General features: G+C 44.2%; 1 protein-coding gene and 1 long non-coding RNA gene across 4 annotated transcripts in view; one reads left to right on the forward strand and one right to left on the reverse strand.

The window, feature by feature from the left end:
- Spata6 (spermatogenesis associated 6) overlaps positions 1–2,818 on the reverse strand; it is a 90,506-nt gene extending 87,688 nt beyond the window's left edge. For all 3 annotated transcript variants that reach the window (XM_057784296.1, XM_057784295.1, XM_057784294.1), the window contains exon 1: positions 2,600–2,818. In XM_057784296.1, coding sequence (XP_057640279.1) covers positions 2,600–2,627 — 28 coding nt within the window. In that variant the 5' untranslated portion in view covers positions 2,628–2,818. The remainder of the gene's footprint in view (positions 1–2,599) is intronic.
- LOC130883653 (uncharacterized) lies at positions 1,589–25,164 on the forward strand. The gene is made up of 4 exons (XR_009057985.1): positions 1,589–1,656; positions 8,664–8,736; positions 15,592–15,666; positions 25,081–25,164. It is a non-coding gene; the product is annotated as an uncharacterized LOC130883653 (long non-coding RNA).
- The last annotated feature ends 1,322 nt before the right edge of the window (positions 25,165–26,486 follow it).

The following is a 26,486-nucleotide window of genomic DNA, read 5'->3' on the forward strand; positions in this document are numbered from 1 at the left end:
TAAAAGTTGCTCCATTGCTGGCAAACTAATCTAGAGAGACAAATCAGAAAGGCAGTTCCTTTTCATTGATGGGCATGAGGTAACTTCATAGTGATAGATATTTCTAAATATCGATCTGGGTAATGATGACATGAATGTGTGAACTTACCAAAATCCACTGATAGAAAGCAAATTAACACAGAAATAAAGAATTCTCTATAATGAAATTGATTATAAAACCTAACAATCAAATGGCTAATTTTAATATACAAACTTTTGATCTTGGTTTCAAAGTTAATTATAAAAATTATCTTTGTGACAACTGGGAAAACCTAAATGTGGACACAATATTAAGATATATTATTAATTATACCACTTATGATCATGGAATTGTGGTTATATACAGTATCCTCATATTAGAGTATGCATGCTGCAGTATTTAGGATTATTATGGTATCAGCAATTTACTTTCAGATTTTCAGCAAAATCAAATTAATGCAGATCATAAGCAAGAGTTATTCATTAAAATGCTCTTTCATTTATTCTGTATGATTGAAATCTGGGAGAAAACAAGATGGCACTCTTCACAGATGCAGAGTGATCTCCAGGATATATTAAATAAAGTGCACCTTAGTTTATGTATATTCTTCCTGCTACATAAGAAAATAAATATACCATGTATAAGAGTGTGTGTATATATTTATATCCTGACAATGACAATGGTTACTAACGGTGAAAAACTTGTTTAACATAGATTTTACAGTTTTGACTTTTATATACAGTAATTGTACAAAAATTTAAGATAAAATTACAATAAAAAGATATTAAAAAGATTTGTGGTCCTATGATCCCTCTATTCAATCAAAGCCAAATTAATTTTATTTAACTTTTGTAGTTGCTAATAGCCATTTTCCCCCTTCTGAACGTTAGAGTCATTTAAAAGGCTCTTGCTGGTCAGAAAATACAGCATCTCTACAACAGCACACAGAATAGTTAAAGAGATGAAGGAATGTCTTAGAAAATTTGGGGAACTATAAAACACTGTAACTCAAATGTTTATAAAAAAAAAAAGGAATATTTGCACCAGCATACTCCGGATATATAGCTATCCATTTTCTTCAGTAAGAAAAGCTGCATAGAGAGATAAAATGTCTCTGACTCCCAGGGCTACAATCACAACAGCGTACTTCCTCCTAGCAAACAACTGACAACAGAGGGCAGCCAGCCTGTCGTGCAGCAGCTTTTGGGCAAGCGGCTAAGCTATTGGTTGCAAAGAGAGGAAGCGACAGCCAGTAATGAAGTCTACAGAGACTGTTCTTCAGAGTTTTGCTAACTGTCGAGGATCCAGCACATTTAGAAATCATTATGCAGTATTTCGGTAAACTAATCATTCTTTGCAAAACAAACGTTGCCAGAAAGTCAACTTGTGATGCAAACACCGAAAGTTTGGGACAGCGTTTCTGAATAAAAACCTCTGCAACTGTAGCAGACTCTGGAGTCCCTAAAACTCGCTTGCCCTCAACCCCTGATGCACTCTGCCCCACCCAAGCTCCTCCTTAAGGCTGAACAAAAGACCTGAAAGAACTTTGTGACTTCTGTGCTGGTTTAAGATCAGTGTTGCTGCGGCTTCAAGGAGAGAAAGGAAAGCTAGGAAAAAGGGAGCGCTTATAAGCGTAGGTAAGTGCAGAGAAACGCTAGTTTGGGGACCCATGGGAAGAAAATGCAAGAGGGCTCCTTGGGGCAGGCACAGAAAATGACAGAGAATGCGCCTACTGATGTTGGGATACCAACTAGAAGGCTGAGTTCTGTAATGAGAACAATTCACGGATGAAGGCATGAAAAGAAATGGAATAAGTAATTGGAGGGATTAGGAAACAAAACCAGAGTTCTCCTCTAAGGAAGGAAAAAGGGTCTCTCAGGATGACACGGAAGGACTTCAAAACTCTCAGAAGGAAACTCTGCAGTTATCAAGGGGAGTGGGGGCTTCTCAACACCCGGAAAGCCCTTCACTGGGCTCAGTTGGGTTTACCGAAACAGGCTGGACAGATCCCCTTAAAAGAATGTTCAGAGTAACTGGATGGGATTGCAAGCTTGAAGTAGAGCTAACCAGGTCTTTCATGGGACCCCTGGAAGGATGCAAGGAGAACCCTCTCCAAGTCGGGAGGGTTTGGGTACTGGAGGGAAGAGCTGAAGAGGCTTCTGAGGAGTTGGGTTTGTCCCGGGAGGAGAAGGCAAAAAACTTGGTGCACTAACGCCACAAAGTAAGATGTTTTGAAAATTAGGAACTCCACCCATAAAAAAAGGAGTTCCTACGCTAACAGGAAGCGTGGGAAAGATTCTGAAAACCTGCAGGATTTGGCAGAAATGCCACACACACACCCAGAAGAGCAAGGGTCTAAGAGTCCCTCACCAGAACAGGAGTAAAGAGGAATTCAAAGAGAACTACTGTCCTGAGAGCGCAACTCTGAAGTGGTGTAGAAGAAATCCAAAAGCACTCCAAAAGGAAGTTGGGGTGAGGTCCCCGCGAGGTTGGAGTGGGAGGGCACTCGACATTTCCGGGGGTGTCCAGGGTCGGGATAGGGGGACCCGGAGGCTGGGGTGGGACAGGGCCAATACTCACAGAGCGGATCTCCAGCGCCAGGGCGCATTGCAGCGCCTTCACCTTCGGCATCCGCGCAGGGTGGTGCGGCGGGGAAGGGACCCCGGCCTCCGGCCCGAGTGCAGCGGGAAGACGCGAGGCGGGACAGGGACAGGGAGGAGATGAGGTGGCGGCGGCGGTGGCAGCTGTGGCCCCCAGGCCGGGGCCCGCGGTCCAGCCTGGGTCCCGCCCGAGCAGCAGCTGAGCGCGAGGCGCGGACTCGTTGTCATGGCAGCCCGGAGGGGCGGGGCCGGAAGAAACGCGCAGGGGCGGGGCATGCCAGACTGAGAGGAAGAGGGCGGGGCTTCTGACGGGGCGGAGTGGTTCTTCTGTGATGTCAAGCTGTGAGCGCAAACCGGTAGAAAAGGTAACAATTATGACCTGAGCTCAGGTCTGAGAGTCTTGGGTTTCAAAGTGGTGAGGGCACCATGGGGAAGTGGCGTCAATCTGGGGCCTCAGTTTCCCCAACTATATTACAGTTAGTAATCTTCCTTGAGTTTGAATTTTGTGATAAAATTTACAAAACCAATATAAGAAATAGGGAATGAGCAACCAAGACATAAGTTAAAAACAGGACTTGGACCCAAGATCTCTCAAGTAAAGTCACAACCTCCCGTGATCACCATCATAGTCCTTAGTCACCTGTTCTGTGAATCTGTCAGTGTATCCCTATATTTCACGCCAGGATTTCCTGTCCAATTCACCAAGTGAATCTCAATGCCTGTTGCTCAGATGGAACTCTCAATAACAGATCCACAGAAAAGATCTTGGCCACAGATCATCAAAGATACAAAGAATCTAAAAGGCTATCCAGTTAAAGTCCATGATAAAGGTCTTTAATGCAAAATATGTTAACTATGTACATATGAAGAGTATGTGTATATGAAGAGTACCGGACACATTCTGACAATGGAGGGGAAGTCCCTGTGTTTTTATAACCCAGTTAAGAAACAGGGTGTTATTAAGCCTTTAAAAAATGCCCTGGATATTGTCTTACAAACTGCCATGGGAGTAAATCCTGCAGTGATTTTGTTACAGTGAATCTTCTACTGTCATGTATGTATCCCCAAACTTCATTGCTGCACGATTTGTCTTGTTTTATGCTAAATAGAATTAATACTTACATGTTTTTCTGTGATTTGCTGGGGCAGCTAGGCAATGTTGATGTCATGTATTTGAAGTTTCTTCCGTTATTAGACAATATTCCAACACAGAAATATATACATTGACTTATAAGTCAATGTATAAATTTATAAATTCTTTATCCTATTTACTATTGATGATCATTTTTGTTTATATTTTATCTCTTATTAGCAATACTGTTATGAACATTCTAGAATATTTGAGCACTCAAGAAGTGGCTCAGCAGTTACAAGCACTTGCTGTTCCAGAGGAGCCGAGTTCAGTTCCCAGCACCCACTTTGAGCAGCTCACAACTGCCTGTAACTCCAGGGGCAGGAGCTCGGATGTGCTCTTCCAGAACCCTGGTACACACACGTGTACAAAGACACAGACACACACACGTAAATAATTTTAACCCTTTAGAAAAGGTCTATTAATACATGTGTTGTGGAATAGGGATGGCCCTTATGCAATGTGTGTGTTTTGCACATGTGGGATTTTAAAGTAATACTATCATATCTTCAAAGGCTACATCAATTCCTGCTTCATCAAGAGAAGTATGGGTGCTTTTGGCCACTCTTGCCAACATTGAGTTTTCATTTATTTTTTTTAACTTTTATCGATTCTTTGTAGATTTCATATCATTCATTCGGACCCCCGTTATCTTCCCATCCCTCTCATCCACCTTCAGTCCTTGGAACACCACCACCCCCCCAAAAAAAAACAAATTTAAAAGAAAAACCAAAAACCAGACCAAATAAAATAAAATAAAAGGAGAAGAATCTTGTTGTGGGCGTTGTAGAGTGGCCTGTTGAGTCACACAATTTACCTTTAGTCCATTCATCTTTATTTGCCAGTGTTCATTGGTCTGGCTTAAGGCCTCCTCTGGCTTCTGCTACTCCACCGATAATGGCTCTCACTGGGACTCCTTTGGATAGCCTGTTGTTACACTGTGTCATGGAGAGCCTGCTGTTTGGGAGCTGAAGGTTCATCCCCTTCACATGCTCCAACAATTCGAAGTTGGAGTGGATGTTAAGCCAACTCATAACCCTGTTTCTGGCCGGGGTGGTAGCTCTGTTGGTCAGCCTGCTGGCTCTCCCTCATTGTCACTCCAGGGGCGAGCTCTTCAGCACTGCCCGGACTAGCTCGCCAAGCACAGCCTGCAGCAAGGAGCAGGCCAGTTCTTCCACTCTCAGGTCCTCAGATCCGGGTCCCCCTCACCCACTCCCGCACCACCAGAATCAGCTCTGTTTTGCCCAGGCTAGGTGCATGGCCCTTTCCTGACTGTAGAATCTAGATTATACCCGCCTGATCAAATAAGGAAGCGACCATGTGCTCTTAACCACACATCTCTGAGGCAAGAATCACTTTAACTTTTTTTTATTATATTCTACAGATGGTGTGTGTTGTCCTGGCGTATGAGTATCTGTCTTTTCTAGGGTCTCCAATTTGCTGATCAGTTCAGAGTTAGTTTTCATTTCAGTTAATGCGGCACTCAATTCAAGGATGTCCATTTGTTAGTTTCCACACATCTCTTAAGATTCTCTGCACTTTCATTTCCTAAGACCACTTTCCCCCTTAGTTTTCACACATATTTTCTCTTTATTTCTTAAGCATGTCAGACAAGGCAATACACACTGTTAATCCAAGAACTCAGAATGCAGAAGCAGGTGGATCACTGTGAGTTCCAGGTCAGCCTAGTGTAAGTAGCAAATTCCAGACCAATCAGGGCTACATAGGAAAACCCTGTCTCAATTTTTTTCTCAAACTTGATTAAATTATCTGCAGCCTTGTATTCATATGTGCACACACACACATGTATGTGTGCACGTGTATGTGTTGGTGCTCACCCATGCAGGTACATGTGGAGGGGACCGATTGTCTACCTTGGTTTTTTGTTTTTTTGTTTGGTTTGGTTTTTTGTTTATTTGTTTTTGGACAGGGCCTCTCCCTGAACCTGGAGGCCTCTGTTTGGCTACACTACCTACCTAGTGGGCACCTAGGGTTCACCTGTCTCTTTCCTCCTTTCCCATCCCACTGGGCAGGAGTTAAGGATATGCAATCATGCCTCACCTCTATGTGGGTGCTGGGGACCTGAACTCATGTTCTCATGTTTGCTCACCAAGCACTTTATCCACTGGGCCATCTCTAGCCTACTCCCCCATGTTTTTTTTTTTTTTTTTTTTTTTTTTTTTTGGTTTTTCGAGACAGGGTTTCTCTGTGGTTTTGGAGCCTGTCCTGGAACTAGCTCTTGTAGACTAGACTGGTCTCGAACTCACAGAGTCCCCCATGTTTTTTAATGACATAGTCTCACTAGGAAGCCCAGGCTGGACCTGGAACTTACTACAGAGCCCAGGCTGTCTTAGAACTCACATTCCTCTTGCCTTTGCCTCCCAAGTAATGGGATTACAGGTACACACAAATACATTGAGCTGTTCTAAACTTTTATGATTAGACTTTTATGCCATGCCCAACATCTATGTTGTATTGATGTGTACTTGCCACAGTGTGCACATGGTGTTCAGAGCACAGCTATGTAGATGTAGAGTCAGTCAGCTTTCTCCTTCTAACTTCACATGGGTTCCAGAGAGCAAGCCTGGGTCGTCAGGCTCACACAGCATGTGTGGTTACCTACTGAGCCATCTCGCTGGCTCCTGGATATTTTAGTAACACACTGTTTAACATTAAATTCTGCTTTTTTAAAAAAAAATGTTGATCTTATGCTAGCAAAGAGTTTAATTACTGGCTGCATACTTTAAAACCGAGTGGACATGAGGGTGTGCTTTGCTAGTGCAGAACCTGCGGGGTTTCTACAGCCCCACTAATAGGTAGAATTTAACGTGGTTTCTGAATTATGTTTCCCTCTGTGTTTTGTTATGCTTACTTATAGGCTTCGCTGAGATGAGTCTACTATAGACCATACCACGGGGCATGGTTCCCACTGCTAAAGTCAGCCTACTTGGCTCACTTACCAGCAGAATGCCAGTAGCCCCTGCTACCAACCTGACCTGGCCGCTTTGTGTGATACTTGGATACCTTCTCTCTACACACACTACTGCTGGGAAACTATTCCCATACAGAGCCTGGACTCACCTTGTGATCAGACCTAAGCTTCTTGTCATCCAGTATTTAAAATCAATAGCTTTCTGTACTTCTAATTCTACCTTTATATAAAGCAGGGGAGCTAAAAACCCAGTTATTCCAGTCTTGGGAGCGATACCAGAACACCAGAACCATTAGCTCTTAATATTAAGGATCTTTAGTCTGGGTTCATGTTAACGGGTGACTGGTAAAAATTAAACAAGTGGCGTCTTTCAGAAGGAAGTTCAAAATCAGTGTTTGAATTACATCTGTCTTGGATAATACATGCTCTCAAGCACACTAAGAATTCACAATGTTAAACATCTCTAAGTGGTTGGACTTGGGCTTTTAACCCTTTCTCTTTTTGTAATTCAGCACCTCGTTTTGGACATTAAAGGAATCTATATAGGGTTTCATCTAAGTTGGGTCACATAATAAAGGAAAGCAAATTATTTTTAAATACCATGAATGTCCCTCCTGCCAAGCATGATGGTGTAGGCCTTTAATACAGCATTTGGGTGGATAGGGTCAAGAACACCGTGAGTTCAAGGCCATCCTGGTTTATGTCGTGAGATCCAGTCAAAGTAAAGACTTTAAAAGATTAAACCTCTGCTGGTCCAAGAACCCAGAATTCATGTTGTGTGTTTGTGATGGTCACTTGACACAAGCTGCAATCTCTAGGGACAAGTCTCAAGGAGTGACTGTCTGCATCAAGTTGGCTTATTGGCATGGCATGTCTGTGGTTGATTGTCTAGATCATATGCACTGATATAGGTAGAGCTAACTTAAAAGTGAGCAGCACCATCATAGGCTGTGGATTCTCAGTTATGCGAAGAGCAGAGAAAGAGAGCTGAGCTGCAAGCATGCATGCATTCTCTCCCTGCACCTGGTTAAGGATGTGCTTAGCTGCTTGAAGTTCCTGACATCTTGACTTCCTGGCAATGATGTTTCTATTGCTGTGAAGAGAAACCATGACCACAGTGACTCTTATAAAGGAGAACATTCCATAGGGCCTGGCTTACAGGTTCAAAAGTTTAGCCCACTGTTATCAATGTTGAGAAACACAGTGGTGTGCAGGCAGACATGGTGTGTCAGTGCCCAGGTCAGAGGAATAGCAGGTGGCAGTTGACTTCAGGGGATTGGCTCACCAGGAAGCAAAACTATGGTAACTGAATCTCAGATAGGCAAGACCCCGATAGCCTTGACCCAAAATTGTCTCTTGCTACTGCTGTGTCTTTGCATGTTTGCCACTGTCATTTGTCTCTGATATCTGACATGGCCTGAATGGGTGGGGGGAGATCATCACTGGCCATAATACAATGTAATTTTCTCATGGAAATACCCCATTCTATTGTGTAAGCTCCTCAAGCCACACGAATGGCCAGACCTCTCCAAGGACCTCTAACTGCCAGGTTCCACCCACAGAATACTCTTAACTGCCCTAACTGCTGAACCCTGCCCCCATCCTACAGAGTAAAAAGCCCAATCTATGGAGATGAAATCCCACCTTGGAAAGCTCCACCCTGAAAAGTTCCACACACACACACACACACACACACACACACACACACACACACACACCAAGAAACTCTATATAAGCCCTCTATCCTGTTCAGTTGACTGCTGTTTCTCGCCTGAACAGCGGCGGTTCACCTGCCTGTTTTCTTCCCCTCCTAATAAATCTCTTGTATGAGGTTTGTTGTGTGGTGTGACCTTGTCATACTCTCTCCTGACTGCCAGGATACCTCTCTATCCGAGTTGCAATGCTTATATTTGGCTTTGTGACTCTGATAGGCTCTCCTAGTGCCTGTATTTCCCCTCATGGTCTATCCCTCTTTTCCAGTGCACCCACAACAGACACGCCTTTCAGTTCACTGGTCGATCGATCGCTCAGTACCCCATCCACCAGCAATTACGTAAGTTTACCCTTTGATTAGTGTAAATGTTTCCCTGAGTCTGAGGAAGCGACCTTTGAGTGTCTAGGCACCACTCTGATGCTCTTGGAGGCAGAGGCACTCCCAGCCAAGATCTTTAAGGCTGCAGCTGATGCTCTTCACTTGACCCCACCCCCACCCTTGGAACTGCATCCTTGCAGTTTCCTTGGGCCAGACCAGGCTATTTTGTCCCTTCGTGCCCTCTTCTCCCACCATCCCCCTGGAGCTGCCTGTATCCCCACAGCTCGTTTAGACCTTCATGGCTTTAGTGACACATTTCCTGCCCCTTTCCTGTGGAGAAGACTCCTCCTCTTAGAGTTCTGTTTTTCTTCTTGCCTTCTCACCTCTAAGAATGCACTGGTACCAAGAACTGAGTCTCTCTGCTGACTTAGCCAGACTAATTAAACCCCTGATCTCTTTTGAGTCAACCAGGTCTGGTCTGGTCCGGTGTCGTCTTGTCTGTACCAGTCAAAACAAATCTGGTCCTGTTTGTTTCAGCAGATACTCGTCTGGTCTGGTAGAATACGGTCAAGTGCAGTCTGCTCCAGTCTAGACCGTTCAGGTCCTTTTTTTTTTTTTTTTTCCCAGTCTTGTCCAGTCTGGACCGATCTTGACCAGTATATTCTTGTCTGGTCCAGTCTGGTCTTGTCTCTTCCAGTTGAGACTGGTTTGCTCTGGTCTGGTCGAGACCTAAGGACAGACAGCTATGACCTCAGGACAGACAGCAGTGACCTCAGGACAGACAGCAGTGACCTCAGGACAGACAGATGTGACCTCGGGACAGACAGATGTGACCTTGGGACAGACAGATGTGACCTCGGGACAGACAGCTGTGACCTCAGGACACCAGTCTGAGTTCAGGTGCAGTCATCTTTTTGCTACAGAATGATGATTCTGTATTATGTCTTGTTTTAGTATTATCAGTAAAAGTTATGCCAATTAAGTGAGGCAAAATACACCAAATACTCTTGACAACCATGGTTATTATCATATTATTATCACAAAAAAAGATATTATAAAAATAATTGTGTAGCCAGAAAGTGGTGGTACATGCCTTTAATCCCAGCACTTGGGAGGCAGAGGCAGATGGATCTCTGTGAGTTTGAGGTCAGCCTGGTCTATAGAGTGAGTTCTAGAATAGCCAGGGCCACACAGAGAAACCCTGTCTCAGGAAAAAAAAAAGTTATGATCTTCCCTTGAGTCGAGTTATGTTGTTAAATGCATGAAAAAAAAGTTATGATCTTCCCTTGAGTAGAGTTATGTTGTTAAATGCATGTTCCTGTCATCATATTGATCATTATGTGCACCTTATAGGAGAATCATTTCTAACTCTGTAACTCTATACTTAGTTATTACCAAGAATACTACAAAAAGCTTAACAGAAATGATACAGTTTATGATGAGAGATGAACAGAACCTGGGGAGATGTAAAGTGTGCTTGTCATGTAAACACGAGAACCTAAGTCATCACAAGGACCCTAGCACCCGCATAAAAAGCTGGGTGTAGTAATGCACATGAACCCCAATGCTGAGGACGCCAAAACAGAAGGAGTCCAGGGAGCTTGCTGGTCAGCCAGCCTAGCCTAATCAGTGAGCTGCAGGTTCAGTGAGCGACCCTATCTCAAAACATAAGGTGGAAAGTGACCCAAACACCAGCGCTGACCTCTGACCTCCAACACACAGTGCACACACATGCACATGTGTGCCCCCCCCACTAAGTAGTACAGACACATAAAACACACTCAAGCTGAAATCACTGTGATGTAAGAATTTTATTGTACAGAGCAGTATGAATTGTACCCTTTGGAAAAATGTGTTTGGGCTTAAGATGTATTCTACAATTACAAGCAATAATAGATACCCAGAAGTATGCTTTGTTTTATTAACCTTGTCCCCTAAGTGAGATGCTAGCTCAGTCAATAAGAATTAGAGTATGGTTCCTCTAGCTGAGCTTTACAAAGTAATAAGTCAGTGAAGGATCACATCCACACTTTAATGTAACAAGCTCGGGGGTAAATGGACATGAGTAACGGGACAGCAGGGGACCGGTGGGAGAGGAAAACCACACGATGAAATTTCAAGACCTGGTTACAAACCACTTTCTGAAGTGGGGATGACTTCTGACTTTGCAGAGGTCCTCTTGAGGCCCAGTCCTACTTTATTACAAAACACAGAGCCTCTCTGCACAGTTCTCACGGAGCTGTTAAAGGGGTCTACATTTTAATCACTGGAAACAATCAGTGTGAGTCCTCATTGTCTTCATGAGATGAGATTAGGACTTTGACATAAACTGCGCACAAACCTGTGAAGACACCAGGTGAAGACAGCTGTCTACACACTAATGGAAGAGGCTTCTGTCGCTGTGATAAAACACCAACCAAAAATGACTTGGGGAGGAGAGGGCCTATTTGGCTTATTGGTTACAGTCAACCTCCAAGGGATGTCAAGACAGGAGATGGAATCGGGAATTGAGGCAGAGACCATGGAAGAGTGCTGCTTACTGGCTTGCTCCCTGTAGCTTGCTCAGCCTGCTTTCTCCTACAAACCAGGACAGTTTGTCCAGGGATGGCACCTCCCACAGTGGGATGGGCACTCCCACAGCAATTATTGTTCAAGAAGCCCCCACAGATTTGCATACAGGCCAATCTGGTGGAGGCATTTTCTCAACTGAGGTTCCCTCTTCCCAGATGACTCTAGCTTGTCAAACTGACGGAAAGAAGTAAAGAAGAAAGGAAGGGAGGGAGGGAGGGAGGGAGGGAGGGAGGGAGGGAGGGAGGGAGGGAAGAAGAAAAACTTAGTCAATAGAATTGACCCTTTATCAACTTGACACAAATACACCATTATTAAATCTTAACCTTTACTTTCTTGTTTCTCCCCAAGATCTCAAGGTAATATCACAATAAAAGACACAGTATAGTTTTAAAAGTTTCACATTGTTTAGAAAAAAATTCTAACACTTTAAAAATTTAATCTCTTTAAAAGATTCAATGCCTCTTTAAAGTACAAAGTCTCTCAACAGGTAGCTCCTGTAAAATAAAATAAATGTTTTTTACAAACTTCTTACTCATGAAGGAAGAACCAAGATACAGTCATAATTAAGACAAAGCAAAACTGAATCCCAACAATATAAATAGCTCAGTGTCCAACATATGGGACGTTCTCATGATCTCCTAGGCTATGAAGTATTTGGGAAGCTCTGTTCTACCACATATAGCTTGTTAGCAAGCTCAGGCTGGCTCCCCTGTACCCCTGGTGCTGTCCTCAGTGAGCACCCACAGACCCAGCATCTCCAGTATCCCGGAGGCGCTACTGGAACCAAGCCTGCACTTTCACTAGTAACCCGCCCTGGGCTCTCTTCAAGGGCTCTGACCTGCCTCTAGGGCCGCACCTGAGCTTCTCCCCGTACCCTCTCCAAACCCTGGGCCTCCACTACAGCGTAGGTTGCACATTTTCCAGTAGCCTCTCTGGGCTTTTCACAGTGCCTCGTCTGCTCTCCGGGACTGCTTTAATCCTGATGCCCTCAAGCCACCAAAACCAGTCATCTGGGAGACTCATACACATCACAACGTTCAGCCTCCAGCCCGAGATGCAACTTTGATCTCCTCTGGACCAGCTTCTGGGTGCTGAGCCTGAGGAAATACTTCCAGAAAAGTTCAGCTCTGTGATGCTGGTTTCTTATTAATCACAGTTGAATTCTCAACTCCAGCTAACCAGTATAGAGTCTATCAGTAAAGCAAAGGTTTCTCTTTAGTGGCACTGGCTTCTTATTAATTATAGCTCTAGAAACCGGAATTTTTCAGTTCAAACATCTCGCAAACAGCCTAATACAGTCTGTGCTTCACTCTGAAGTGTCAAAAGCCGGAAATGCAGTCGTCTGCCTTTCTCTCAGGATTCATCTTCAAGGTTTCCACCAAACACCCACTAAGCTGTAAACATTCAAGGGTCTTTCCATTCCAACATTCCAAAGTCCTTCCACAATCCTCCTAAAAACAACACACGTCTGTCACAGCAACACTCCACAAACCTGCTACAGATTTTTGTATGAATTTGTTTTCAATAGCTGTGATAAATACCACAGCCAAAGCAGCTTGGGAATAAAAGGATTTATTTTAATTTCCATCATGAAAAGAGGAAACGACAAGAATTCAGGAACCTGGAGGCAGGAATTGAGGCAGAAGCTACAGAGAAACACTGTTTGCTGGCTTGCACCCCAAGGCTTGCTCAGCCTGCTTTCTTCTACATCCCAGGACCACGTGTCCGGGGGTGGCTCCCAGTGGCCTCGGGCCTCCCACATCAATAATTAATCAAGAAAGTACCCCCACAGACTGTCACAGGCCAGTCTGTTAGAGACATTTTCACAACTGAAGTTAACAAATACCAACCAGCATAGGGTGTCAGAAGAAAACAACTTGACCCCTTTGATGTAGGACTTCCATTAAGCCACCCAGTATGCAGTAATTTGGATGGTTAATAAAGAATATTAAGCTTTTTTAAAAGTTCATTGAGTATTGTCACCCTAGACCCACTCACTCATCCTCTGAACGCCAAACATCACAGACTACACCGTAATGGCATGGAGCCTAACAAAATACTAACACTCAGATAAAATGCTCTTACCTGCAAAGAGAAAATTCAGTTACCTTTTGCTTACAACATAAAGATTCAATTTTCTCGTAAACAAGCCTGAGGTTAGTTGGTAGCAGGCTACTGCAGAAGTTTATTATATTTGGAAGCTTGGCCCTTTTCCATCTCCCCATTTTATGAACTGTAGTACTCTTTTTTTTTATATTAAGTTATTCTTTGACAATTCATACACATCTGTAATTCGTTCTGGTTACTCCTGCCCCCACACTCTCTCACCTCTCTTCTGCTTCCTATCAATTCCCTCTTCCCCCTTTCGGTCCCCTCTCCAGATTTATGACTTCTGCTTTTACTTTCTACCAATTTAATTTAACCATGACTACCTGCCTGGCCACTGGATTGAGACTATCCACTGGAGTCTGATGGGCTCAACAATACAGACATAGCTTAAGACAAGGACTCTCCCTTTCCCCGAATCAGACAGTAGGAAACAGTTCATCAGTGAGGGTGGACCCCCTGAGTCCCTACCCAGCCAAGCCTTACTGTTGTTGGGTCCTTTCTTGTGAAGACACGGTGCAGTCGTCTGCAGCTGTTGAGTGCGGCACACGCTTTAAAGAACAGCTTGTTCATTTGGAGTTCACTTTTGGTTATTAATTTTTTTCTTTATGGGGGACAGGGTGGCGTTATGCTGGTGACCTCTAGGCTGCTTGTCTACTTATGCACCAGGAAAAGGGAGAACAGATACCCTAAGTTTGGTGAAAAGCCACATCGATGCTCTGCAGACTTCTGCAGTCCACATAGCACCCTGATGTAATGTGACCCATGCGTGCCATCACACACACAGGGCTAAAGGAGACTAGAGGGGTGGTGCTTCAGAAATAAGAAAAGGTAGCTATGTTTGACACAAACTGGTGGCCTCAATCCCAACAGGAATAAGGGGAAACTTTAAAAAACGTGTAAGGATTTGATGCCTAGGCTTCATGCTTAAAATTTCTCTCAGTCTCTGTCTCTGTCTCTCTCTCTCTCTCTCTCTCTCTCTGTGTGTGTGTGTGTGTGTGTGTGACTGTTAAATCTTGAAGTGATTTCACTATGTGAACAGGTTGAGAACCAAAGAATCAAGTCTGATCACCTGGAACAAAGCTGAGATTCAAATAGCAAACAAGACAGGAAAAGTAATGGGTAGTTCCAGGAAGTGCATGCTGTGGCAGACATTTATTTGCTCAGGGCAGTATGACCCAGGTGCACTGCAGCATATTTAAATACAAATCAATCCCTTTCTTATCTGTATCTTCTTCCATCGTTCTTCATCTTTCTCCTCCTGCCTATCCTCCATCTCCCTCAGTCCCACTCCGTGTTTCTACCGTTTGTCCCCTTCTCCGTCAGGCCAGCACATCTTCAGAATCCGATCATAAACAGGACCAGAAGTGTTGTCTCAGACTGGACAGATGACTCAGTGGCTGAATGCGGCTGCTACACAAGCATGAAGATGTTATGTTACCTTAGCTGTTCCATTATCAGTAAAGACTAAGGAGTCATATATTGGGGGAAAACTTGATAGATCAAAGAAGTGGAGGGGCAAGCAGCTGTGACATACATGCAGTGTCATCATTCAGTGCTGTGGTAGGTTCTGGTTTAAATTCCTCTGCCTGTGTCTGAGCATTTTTTTCTTATTTTCATTAGCAGGTCTTTCTAAGGCTTGTATCTTAGCATTCCATGTTTCATATTTGACACAGTTATTAAACCGCTTGTTAAGGATACAATGTGAATTATCAAACTGATAACAATTATAATTGACATTATGTCAATTCCACCTAAGTAGATTATCCCTTCACTTATTCTTTTCCATTTTCAAGCCATCCATTGCGGCACCATACAAAATCCTACCTCCCAGCATTGTGATACATTCCAGTCTTAAAGGGGGAAAGATTTTTCCTTAGACTCCAAATCTGCAACTATTCAGTTTGCCCGTACAACAGCCACAACCGTGACAACAGTGGTCGGTGACGCAGATGTTAGGGTAAAAACATGAGAGGTCAAATAAGCAGCAAACGAGTGACTAGCTGACCCTCTCTCCACACTTCCTAGACCAAAAAGAAAGTCCCAAAAGCCCGTGAGTCTCCAAGTCTCTCCTTATTCTTTCCTATGCTTCTCTATCCATATCCTGGATCCTCCATGTACTCTATGACTGGTTCTTGTCAACTAATCACTGGCTCCACCCCTGATTAAAGGTTAACCTTTCTAACCTTTCTAACACAGGGTGTCACTGTGCGATCAAATATCCTACAACATGAAGATCTGAGCTCAGTTCCCAGCAAACACCTGCTTAAGATGGTAAGAGCTTGAAGCCTGGGCACTAGCTATGTTTTGACTCGTTTGAGAAAGAAGTACCCTTTTGAAATTCACATGATGATGCCACAGAGACTTCTGGGGCCCTGGCAGTATGAGGCTTCCTTTCCTGCTCTAATATTGCTGTGACTGTTACAATGTTCTCTTTCACAATGAGGCAAAGACTTGGTCCAGTGGTCATTACAATGGTTTGGAGCCACTTGGAACTTATTTGCTCCTTTCTCTTCGGTTTCCACAACATCCCCTTTCCTTCGTGTTTTGTGAAGCCTTGGTTTCGTCAGCTTGGTTCAACTTCTCAGCCACTTTAATCCATCCATGGTCTATGGCCCTCTGCAGTAAGGGCATCACTATGTAGCCAAAACAGTATTATAGAGACAGCCTGCTTAGACAGAGGTGGTTTATTTTTCATGGAAAATAAAAGCCCGTGTTTCCAAAATCACCTTGCCACGAGAAAGGCATGAGTAGGCACAAGAAATAGCCAGTATGGGAAGTAGATTAATGCCCCCCACCAGTGCCTTAGGCTGTCATGAGTTTGATTGGAAAAACACCAAAAAATGCATGATACGTTTAGAAATTGGTCACTGGTGACCTCCAGCAGCTAAGTTTCAAGTAATGGATAAACATAAACAAATGCCAATTCAGATAGCTAAGGTAGCATGAGCAAGTATAGGAGAAAGGCAAGCTCCTAGACGTGTGTGAGTGTGGGTATGTGTGAGTCTGTGTGTTAGTGTGTATGAGTGTGTGTGTTTGTGTTTGTGTGTATGTGTGTGAGAGAGATGGTATGGGTGTGAATAGGAGACACCTGAGTAGGCTTATTGCCCAAGTAAATTCATGCACTAGACAGTCTGAGGGCAAGGCTCTGGAATCAAATGCCTTCTGTCACAACTAGATCTTCTTTTAATTTGAAACGACAGAAATATGCCCAACCTTTCTTCTAGTATGATGATCAGGGCTGAGGTTTTAGTTTGTAGTTTATTTTAGCTCCACAGCTCCTTATTAGTTATGCTCCATGGTTTTCATGCTGCTGTCTTTTCCAACTTCTGTTGAGTTTTGCTTATTGTGACCTTTCAGGGCGTTCTAACATCCGAGTGCAGAGCTAAGCTCACACAATCTGAATTTACTGCATTACCTAAGTAAGCCATTGGCTTTCCCTTGTCTTGATTGCAGCGGTTTACCTGCCTATGGGTCACAGTGCTGGGTCAGCCAGCAGAGTGGGTGTATCTGCATTTGAGGAAGCCACTTCTACTTTCAGGATGGCTTTCAAGAGCTGAGTTTTACCTGGCAAGGGACTGGAAATCACGTGAACATAGTTCACTAAACCCAATCTTCAATTCAACTTCCCCTCTGCTGGATCCCCACAGAGTTCAGGGTCACTCCGTTGTCACCTTACGAGAAAGAGGCTGAAGGGAAGTTAGCTAGGCAATGTCTGCGGAGGACTACCACCCCAATAGTGTCTTTTACAGTTTTCACAAACAGTATCAGGGGACACCTTGTAGAGAAGGCTAGTGAAGGTCGGGAGCCTGGGGACTCCTTGAATCTACAGTAAATCTGCTGATGGCTCCTGTAGTGGGTACTGCCACTTAGCAGGAACTCCAGCAGTGTCTGAATAGATAGGTATGAAAGCCACTGGGGAAAGGTAGGAGGAGGGGAGGGAGCTGAACAACCCCACCAGAGCCTGTAAAGAAGACACCAGATGCTGTCAGCAGTTGGTCAAGTACCTGTCAGCACCTGCCTGACCTCAGTCAGGCAGTGTGTTCCGTTCATAGCTGGTGCTTTGGACCCCTGGATAAGCAGCCTGTGTTCTTCCTCCTGCCTCACCTCTAGCTGGTCTAGGCACACAAAGGGCTATATTCTCATCACCATGTTGGGAAGATTGCCAATCGCCCAGCCTCTCGTGTGCCTCTTTGATTTGCTACATTTAAAGGGCATGAAGGGAGGCATTCAGAGGCAAGCTTTTAAAGCTGACGTTACCCTAGTGCGAGCCCCTACTGCAACATCTTTGCTGGCACAGCTGGGCGGGTGGCAGCGCTTGCCCTATAAAATGTTTGATACTTAGCCAGTAAACTGTAAAGAGGAGAAGAAAGCCCATGTCTGCTTTGCAGTCACAGGGCAGCTCTGGAATGTGCTTGCCGAAGCAAAGCATGACCCTTGCTCTGTTGGATTACAGACCCCCAGCCCTGCTCAGAGGAGGTGTAAAGTTTCAGAACTGCAGCCTCACTTTCCAGTCTTTGCTTGGCAACCCAGGAAATTTAGAGCTTGCCCCCCACCCCCGATCCCTCCCTCCCTGGTAGTTTTGATGGTTAAGTGTGTCCTTGTGACCCTTGTCACAGGGCCAATGACTTTTCCATTCACCTCCTTGTTTGTCAAGCTACTCTTCGTACGTCAATCGGAACTGCACCTCCCCTGTCCCATGCAGTCCTCTTTACAGGTGGCCCCACTCCACTGTCCCTAGGGCAGAGAATCTTGGCAGCCCTTCAAACCATCCCTCCAGTCACACTTCAGAGTCTGGGTTGTCTACTGAAAACTGAAAATAACTAGGACTTGAACCCAAACTGCTCCCAAGCCTGCTGGGTAATCCACTTGCTTGTAATCCCAAGAGGGAGCTTGTGTTAGGAAACTTGCAAGTTCAAGGTCAGCCTGAAATAGCTACTTAGTAAAATCCAGTCTTCAAAACACAGACAACCAACAAAAAGCTTACCAAAGGTTAATGCTTTTCCAAATTCCATATCCATTTTCAAATAATGGAAAGTCAAGTGTTTGTGTTCATCTGCCTCTCTCGCTTCCTCCTTCCTCCCTCTCTCTGTATCTCTCTCTACCTCAACAAACCCCAGTTGTGTGCTTATGCACACACACCAGAGAACAGCCTTGAATGTAGTTCTTTAAGCACCGTCTACCTTTTATTTTGCAGGGAGGACATGACGCCCACATTCCCAAGAGGTGGGGTGGGTGGTTTGGGTCCCTCAATAGATTATGGATGTTTATCATTGTTTAGGGAGGTTTGTTTCAAGTTGTTATTAGTCATAGCCAGGGAGGAAACTAAGCAGAGGAGATTAGATTCAGGGATCTTGTTCTGAAAAGACAAAAGGGATATAGGATAAAAGGGTAAATTGTTGAATCTGTTTTTAAACTTAGAAAGCAACTGCTAGTCTTAAATATTTTATATAGAATTTTTGTATACTGATACAAATTTAAGGTTATTTTTGTTATACTATATATATGTTTCTACTCTTGTTTAAGGTATTATACCTATGCAACGCATTTGAAAATGTAATGTATAGTTCTACTCCTTGAAAGCTATTATTACAAACTATTTAGTATAATTAAGAAATACAAGTTAGTAGTTAATCATTTGTAACAAACTTGTAACCAAGGATTTGTCATAGAGCAGGCTTCTCCATGGGCAGCTGGAACTTTACCTCTCTGAAAAGTGGTGAGAGCTAAGTGTAGGATGCACCCCCTCAGAGTTACCTTGCCCCAGGATCAAAGAATCTAGGCCTTTACCCACCCATCTTGTCAGCCACGGGTAAGGATTAGTTCAGGCCCTTCTAGCCTACCATTGTCAGATAAGGCGTTAGCTCTGGGAGGAACTGACCAATGACTGGAAAGAAAGATATAAAGAACAAAAGATGGTAATGATTTCTCCATCTAGGCCGGATCAGGGCTTTAAACAGGGTGTAAAGATGTTGGTAGTCAAAGAAATAGGATAAAAACAAAACAAGAAAATGACAGATGTTGTGTTGATTGGCTAGGAAAATTCTTAAGAGTATCAGAGCACTCCTGCTAGGGGAGGTATGTATACAGAACAGTGGCCTCTCCCCTAGAGAACGTATCTACTCTAGGCGTACTTTAACCTCTCTATATATTCTTATATTTTATACATCTACATGTAAAAGATTGAATTCTGCTTAAAATAGGCTTCCAAGAAAAGTGTACTCCTTCCTCTGAAAGTTCCCACCCCTGGGGAGGAGCCAGGGAATAGATAACCAGAAAGCAGAACTTTAAGACACCCATGCCTGCTAAGCTTAGGTCCGGCTGTTCTGTTCAGGTGGCTCTTTTCTTAAGGAGTGTATTCTGTTTAGTACTTCCTCTAATTAAACTCTTGACTGCTTGAATTATGACTGTGTCCAAGATAAACTTCTCTCTATTGGGAGCACAAGAATGGAAGCTTCTGGTGGGGTAGAGACAAGAAGAAATTGTAGGTCTCCCCATAGCACCCTCTGGGAAGTATGCTCCCAAACGAAGGTCCAGAGAGCAGAGAATTATGGGTACTAGATGTTAGAAGTCTGGCTGGTGAGCCCAGATAAGGTGTCATGATACTGGCCTGGGACATTAGTCTCATGGGAGACAGTAGTCCATGGAGCACTGTTCCCACATGACCTGCTGAAGTCAGAAGTTTGCACGATCTATGGAGAGAGAGGATACCCTGGATGATCCAGATACCCAGACAGTCTGTCTAGACAGGACCCTCTGGGAGCATACAACAGGACCACTGTGGACACTGGCGTGAGTAAGGTGGGACGTTGGGAGCCATGACAGAAATTCTTGGAACTGGGACTCTAAGGAAGGGAAGCAAAGACACAGTTGGTATTGTTCTGGGGAAGTGAATCCATGAGGCTGATTTGACCCTGTTGGCATTTCAGAAATGAGTGGGCCATTTGGAGCTGGTGGTCATGATAGCTGCCTGATGCTTCAGAAACATCCTTGCTGTCAGGGCAATCCCATGCACCCATGCAGCCAAGAATAATGCAGCACCCCCAAACTCTGTCCCTTTACTTTTAAGTGAAATACTGGCTTGTAAAATATCTGAGTGGGTAGCCTGCATTACACACATTACACACACACACACATTACACACACACACACACACAGGAGTCTTCTCCCCATGGTTAATAAAAGTGTTTTCCAGAAATACTGCTTCCTTCTAAATCAAGAGAAGATATATTTTGAGATGTCTTCTCAATATCAAAACTGAGATACTGTTTTGCTCAGAGCTCTATCAAGAATTGCTCTAAAACTGGGCGGTGGTGGCGCACGCCTTTAATCCCAGCATTCGGGAGGCAGAGGCAGGCAGATCTCTGTGAGTTCGAGGCCAGCCTGGTCTACAAGAGCGAGTTCCAAAAGAGACACCAAAGCTACAGAGAAACCCTGTGTCGAAAACCAAAAAAAGAATTGCTCTAAAGTTCAGAATGTTTAGCACAGAGTCAGTAGCATCTGCAGTTCTCAATCAGGAAATCAGAGGAAGAGGCAAAAGTGTGCGTGCACTACTTTCTTAAGTCTGCTTAATGCTTCCCAGTGTGTCTGTGTGTGCTCACACACGTGCACAAATGCATAGGCTGCTCAAGAAATCCGGGGTCCAAGAGATCTTCCCGCCTCAGCAGACAACAGGTTTCATTATATCTTTTTCTTTAATTTTTAAATAATTAATTAATTAAAAAATATCTTTTCTCATTTTGCATAGCAATCCCAGTTCCCACTCTCTCCCCTCCTCCTGCCCCCTTCACCTTCCTCCCAACCCTACCCCCAACCCACTCCTCAGAGTCGGTAAGGTTTCCCATGAGGCATTAGCAAAGTCTAGCACATTGCTTTGAGGCAGGAAAATTGAAGCACAGGCAGAAATCCACAGTGGAGCACTGGGCTGAGCCCCCAAAGTCCAGTCAAAGAGTGGGAAGCTTAAGAATACGAGCAAAGAGGTCAAGACCATGATGGGGATACTCACTGAAACAGTTTACCTGTTTACCTGAGCTAATGGGGAGCCCACCAACTCTGGCCTGACAGGGAGGGAACCAGGATAGGAACAAACTATTCCCTCTCAATGTGGGTAACAGTTGTATGGCTGGGGCAGACTATGGGGCCATAGTGAGTTGTATGGCAGTGAGACCAGGATTTGTCCCTACTGCTCATTATATCTTTTTAAGCCATCTTGTCGTGTGATTTAGATGCAGACATGCAAATTATTCTCTTGCATATTACACTCAGTTTATTTCTCCTGTGTATTAGTTAGAATATTGTATGTCTTGAAAGTTTATTATACAAACAAGTATTTATTTTGTGTGACTTTCATGTAGAATAGAGTGCTCAAAATTCCTTCCTATAAAAAAGGATGGGCCTGGGAGTGCTTAGTTCCCGCTCTAAGTTTACAGGAGAAAAGAGCTATCAAGAGCAGAAGTTGCGAGCGCCCCCTGCTGGTAACAGGGACTCCTGCCATCCTCTGTCTTTCGTCCTTCAGAATGTAGCATCTGAGAGCTTCCAGACCAGAGTGGATCTGAAAACCTAAGGGATTTAGTGGCAAGAGGGTGGGAAACGTGAAAAGAAATCTTAGAAATGTGACTTACTAATATGGAATGTGGAACATGTGCTTTTCTTTCCTAAGAGCTGACATGAACTTATTGGTCTGAACTAGAGAGACAGGCTCGAACGCTTTCAAAATATTAGGAGGGGGCGGGGGAATGTGTTCCTTTATAAAGTTTTTTTCTTATTTAATTAACAAAGTCACCCTTCTCTTATTCCTCATTGAAGCAACTCCCTGGAAGCCATTGCTTCTTTTTTGAGTCGGCACAACATTGGTTTTATTGACTAAATAAAATCCAAAAGGACGTATTCGTTCCTCTTCTGCAGTTTCATCTTGATTCCACGAGGTGGCACTGTGCGAGAGGCAGCACAGCTGAACACTAGAGGAAAAGAGAATTGTGTATTTGTGCTGAGAACAAGCGACCAGGGTGGTTTGCCGAGACTGAGGAAGGACAGGAGAAGCCTGCCCCCTGACTCAGACATTTTCAGCATTTGCTCTTTTGCAGGTTTTCGGAATTCTGCTTCCCGGAAGAAACATAGAGAACTCTCAAAGCATAAGCCTGATTCATTTGCCCTGTGACGCTGTAGGACCTCACACAGCCGAATCTACCCCACACTTTCTTTAGTGTACCCCGTTTGCCTGCTTATTCCTGTTGAATTCCTAAGACCGCTTCAATCTCCCCATCTCTAGAAAACTTGAACTGGTCAAATCATCACTTCTATCCCTGTGTCGTTCTCTGACACAGCTGCCGGCTTCTCTTAGGACACTGCTATTATTATACCGTTAGAAAACACCTTTCCTACCAGGAAATGACTACAACTGTCTTTAGGAGAGGGACAGAGTTTGTGTTGTGTAAGGAAGAACTAAAAATAAATAAAAAAATAAAAAACCCTTAGCAGTCCGTAATGTCTGCCTCAGGAGGCAGTGAGTTCCTTGTCTTTAGGAATACTTGGAGCAAATGGTCTGAATACCCCTCACACCAGCCTCCCAACAGGTACGCACTGCAAGCCACCCTTGCTATCACTTCCGGGTGGCTCGGAAGGACCTGAGCGCAGTCTCTCCAAAGGCGCCTACCAGCTCAGTTTCCCCCTCTTTTGTTGAAACTAATGAGTCACGATCAGAGGAATGTTTTTCTGTGACTCCAAAACCATTTTGCTTAATGAGGTACTAAGTCTTTATAATTAGGCCCAGAAGGAAATGAGGACGTGGCCCTTAAGAGCAATAATTATTTCAGTTATTTATGGTAATAAAAAATTGAAAATAGGAATTCTTCCTCAGAATGCGACTATTTATTCTTTTACATATTGCCTAACAGGCAATTACCCTATTAAGGCAGCGTTTTGTTGCTAAAGACATTAATTGAAATGTAAATTAAATGTAAATCAGCTAATTAAATTGATATGTAATGAACTTGTCAGGCGGGCCTCTCTGATCAGATGCCCTTCACTAATAAACAAGAACCGCAGCCCGCCCAACACACAACTGGGGCAGAGAGGTCCACCTGGACCGCCAAGAAGAGAGGGGCAGGCTCTTCAGAACTTCCGAGCTGGGAACATTAGGTCATTGCTCTTGGGAACACTATTTCGGGGTACCTATCTGGGCTTCTTTTTCTTCAGATACAGAGCTTCACATGCAGACACTAGAAAATTCCATGCAAACTGGGACGTATAAATGATCTGCCTGGAAGTCGGGTGTATCTTTGGGGTGACCATTCATGGAGGCGCCACCAGTGCTTTCTGATTCCCTTAGCTGCGTGCTCCTCTCTGGGATGCGCTGTCCTTGGGTTGATGCCTTATGGACCCCCCAATTCTACACAGCAGAGCAGAGTTAAATGAAGTTAAGTGTTGAGGCTTTTGTCACTTGACCTAGGGCATTTTTGCAGCTAGCTTGAACTGGCGCAGCTGAGCCAGTTGTTCAAATATTGAAACACTCCATTGGCAAATAGCTACTTTTCTACCTCATGGCTATTTGTGTCTCAGATCTAAGTGTCTCCTTTGTCCTGGCCTCTCAAGATCCTTTCCCTGAGCCCTTAGCATGGAAAGCATTGGTGTCTAGTATAAGAAGGGACCCTCAAGGCACTGGGTTGGTACCCATTCTGATTGGCTAATACCCCTGTACACCCTGGAGTGGGTTACTCCTAAATCAATCCTTGTGATGGAGAAATCCCATTCCATTGTAGCAAATAGAAAGATGCTTCCTTGGTTACTGGGTGTGTCCAACTGTGGTCCACAGGTCACAGATGTCCCAGGACAGCTACAAATGCAGCTCAACATACTGTAAATGATCGGCTTTCACAATGGCAAAAGTTTGGACACGCAGGCCTGCTAGAGTAGGTTAACAGTGATCCTCAAAGTTGAATACACATTGGAATCACCCGAAGGGATTCTCAGAACAGAGGGCTGAGCCCCACTCCCAGAGCTTCTGATTCCGGGATGTGTCCTGAGCCTCTGTGTCCCTGTCAGGTTGCTAGGTAACAGGGATGCTGTGGGGCTGGAGACCACACTTAGAGCCACTCTTCAGAGCACTGAGAACATCATCACTCAGGTTGAGTTATGGTGAGCAATACAGTTGAGGAACCAGGGGAAAGAAAACTGTAAGCAGAGCCACGGATTTGGATAAAAGAAATCATTTCAGTGCTCTGCTGTGTTCGTGTATGTTACCCCTCTGGTCACTGATTAAATACTTCCCTAAAGGAACTCAAGAGAGGAAAGGTTTGCTTTGGCTCAGAGTTTTAAGGACTTAAATCTATTATAGTAGGAGAGAAGACCTGGTAGTGGGTGTTCTTAGAGCATCTGGAGTGTGCAGCTGCTTCCTGCTTATTTTTCAGTGGACCAGAATGCAAAGACACAACAAGAAGAAGGGTCAGCTATAAACTGTGCCACCAACCTCCAGTGAGTGACTTCCTCCAGTGAGGCTCCACCTACTCATAGTTCCACAACCTCCCCACACAGCACCCCCAGGGGCACCAAGTATTCAAACACGAGGGCTTGCGAGGGACATTTCACATTCTGAGTGTCACTATTTATAGCTGTCTTTCTGTTACAATCGGGTAGATGGGACCAGACACCTTATGGCTTTTGAGACCTAAAAGCTTTACTGTTTTGTTTTAGGTGCTTGCCCCCAACTCTGATGACCTGAGTTTGATCTTTGGAACCCATATGATGGAGAGATAAAACCAACTCTTGCAGGTTGTACTATGGTCTCTGCTTGTATCCTAAGGCATGCTCACCACCACCCCGCCCTACCACCCACACACAAAATAATTTTAATGTAATAAAAAGAGATTTATTTATCTTAGTAGGGTTCCCTACTGACTAGCTGACTGAATCCCCAGTCGGGTCTCTAAATCTGGAGAGGCTCCAAGATCCAGGGAGCCCAAGACCTTCTCTCAGCTTTCTTAACACGTTCCTGCTTGGCTAGGGAAGCACAGATGGTCCCTGTATCTGAGAAGATCCATTCATTAGGAAAACTGCCGAACACGGTTCAAGAGGCTAGGGACTTAGCAGTGAACAAAGCCGCTTGTTCCCCAGCCAAGGTCGCCAATGGATGAGTCTTACGGCTTAGCAAGTTTCTAACCAGAGTATCGGCACCCATGGATTCTGAGTGTTTCTCTAGTTGATAAAACATGACATATCCTCACAAAGAAATAGATCATTTATAGCCATGCTTCTCATCCTTCCTAAGGCATCGACCCTTTAATACAGTTCCTCATGTTGTGCTGACCCCCCATCATAAAATTACTTCATTGCTACTTCATAACTGTAACTTTGCTACTGTTGTGAATCATAATGTAAGTTTCTGATAGGCAGGATATCTGCTATGCAATCTCCAAAGGGGTCACAACCCACAGGTTGAGAACCACTGATTTGCAGTCTCCTGGTACCATCCCCAGGACTCTGACTATGCAATCCTTTCATCAGCCTTTCTCCTCTCCAAAAAAGCCACTTCGGCCTTGGCTCTTAGGAAATTAATATCATGATGCCCAAGCAGAAGGTCCTAAGCTGGGATCCTCCACACCCACGTAAACATTGGACATAACTGCACACACCTGTAATCCTAGTGCTGGAGAGATGGAGACAAGTGAATTCCCGAGCTCATCTGTCAGCAGACCTAGCCAATTGATGAGCTCTGGGTTCAGAGGTCCTTCCTTTCAAAACATAAGGTGACAATAATAGAAGACACCCAGCATCAACTGTAGGCCTCACACATGCACACATACCCACACATACATATGTATCAGCTGCTGAAATACACACACACACACACACACACACACAAGCACAGTGTCCTCAACTGCATTAGCTAATTAATACTAGCTTGCTCTCCAAAACCACACCAAGTGATAGACGTAGCAAGAAAGCATTGGTATTGTGCCATAGCCTTACCCTTACTATCTTCAGACTTTTAAGTTCTAATTTTTAAATAAAATTGAATTATAGTAAAAAGAATTATCTACCCTATTATCTAATTTATAGTTCTGGGGATTAAGCCCAACTAGGCAAGAATTCTACCCCTG

Source organism: Chionomys nivalis, chromosome 11 (genome assembly GCF_950005125.1).
Source record: "Chionomys nivalis chromosome 11, mChiNiv1.1, whole genome shotgun sequence".
Lineage (NCBI taxonomy): Eukaryota > Metazoa > Chordata > Mammalia > Rodentia > Cricetidae > Chionomys > Chionomys nivalis.